Here is a 552-nt window from a genome sequence, read left to right as displayed (position 1 = left end):
AAAGGGCCTGTTTGTGTGTCAAAATGTGCTTTCGGAGCTAAAACGCCATCGTGAGACCTCACTTGAATGACAAAAATGGTTTCCCCGTAATAATAGAGTAGGTCACAAGGAAAACATATTCAACGACACAATCCTCTGATTTACAATCTAACTGGTTCCACAAGACGCCGCTTGTTTGTGCTCTTTAGAGTTTAAAACTCATGTCATTACAAAACATCATGTTCTTTTTTCCGAACTACCGATATTACTAATGATCCTTCAGATTTAACATTCTTAGGCGCACGGCTGCCGTGTCATCCAAAGGAAGCACCAGGAATGACATAATGTCGAGTTTTCGAGGCCCGGACAAGAGCAGTCGAGATGCAGAGGTTGTGTTCGAACCATGGCTCTTCTGCTTAGTAGGTTTGCGCCCTGCTGACTGAGCTGTCTCCACTATCGACACTGATGTCGCTGTTGGTAGTCTAAATAACAAACAGAATTATAAAGTCGAGATTTCGGAGTGCTGTTTGTTTTGATTTCCAAAGCATTTGCGCGCGGAATAGAACTTTCTAT

The 552-nt window shown here is 42.8% G+C and overlaps 1 protein-coding gene across 1 annotated transcript in view; it reads right to left on the bottom strand.

The window, feature by feature from the left end:
• Positions 1-247: 247 nt before the first annotated feature.
• The window catches only part of T265_10526 (hypothetical protein), a gene marked incomplete at both ends in the record, with an annotated part of 10,650 nt that continues 10,345 nt past the window's right edge, over positions 248-552 (bottom strand). The window contains one exon of the mRNA XM_009176919.1: positions 248-461. Within this exon, the coding sequence (XP_009175183.1) occupies positions 248-461 (214 nt within the window). The remainder of the gene's footprint in view (positions 462-552) is intronic.

This window comes from Opisthorchis viverrini (genome assembly GCF_000715545.1).
Source record: "Opisthorchis viverrini unplaced genomic scaffold opera_v5_373, whole genome shotgun sequence".
NCBI lineage: Eukaryota > Metazoa > Platyhelminthes > Trematoda > Opisthorchiida > Opisthorchiidae > Opisthorchis > Opisthorchis viverrini.
Note: the sequence above shows the minus strand (reverse complement) of the source record. Positions and strands in the feature narration are given on the sequence as shown.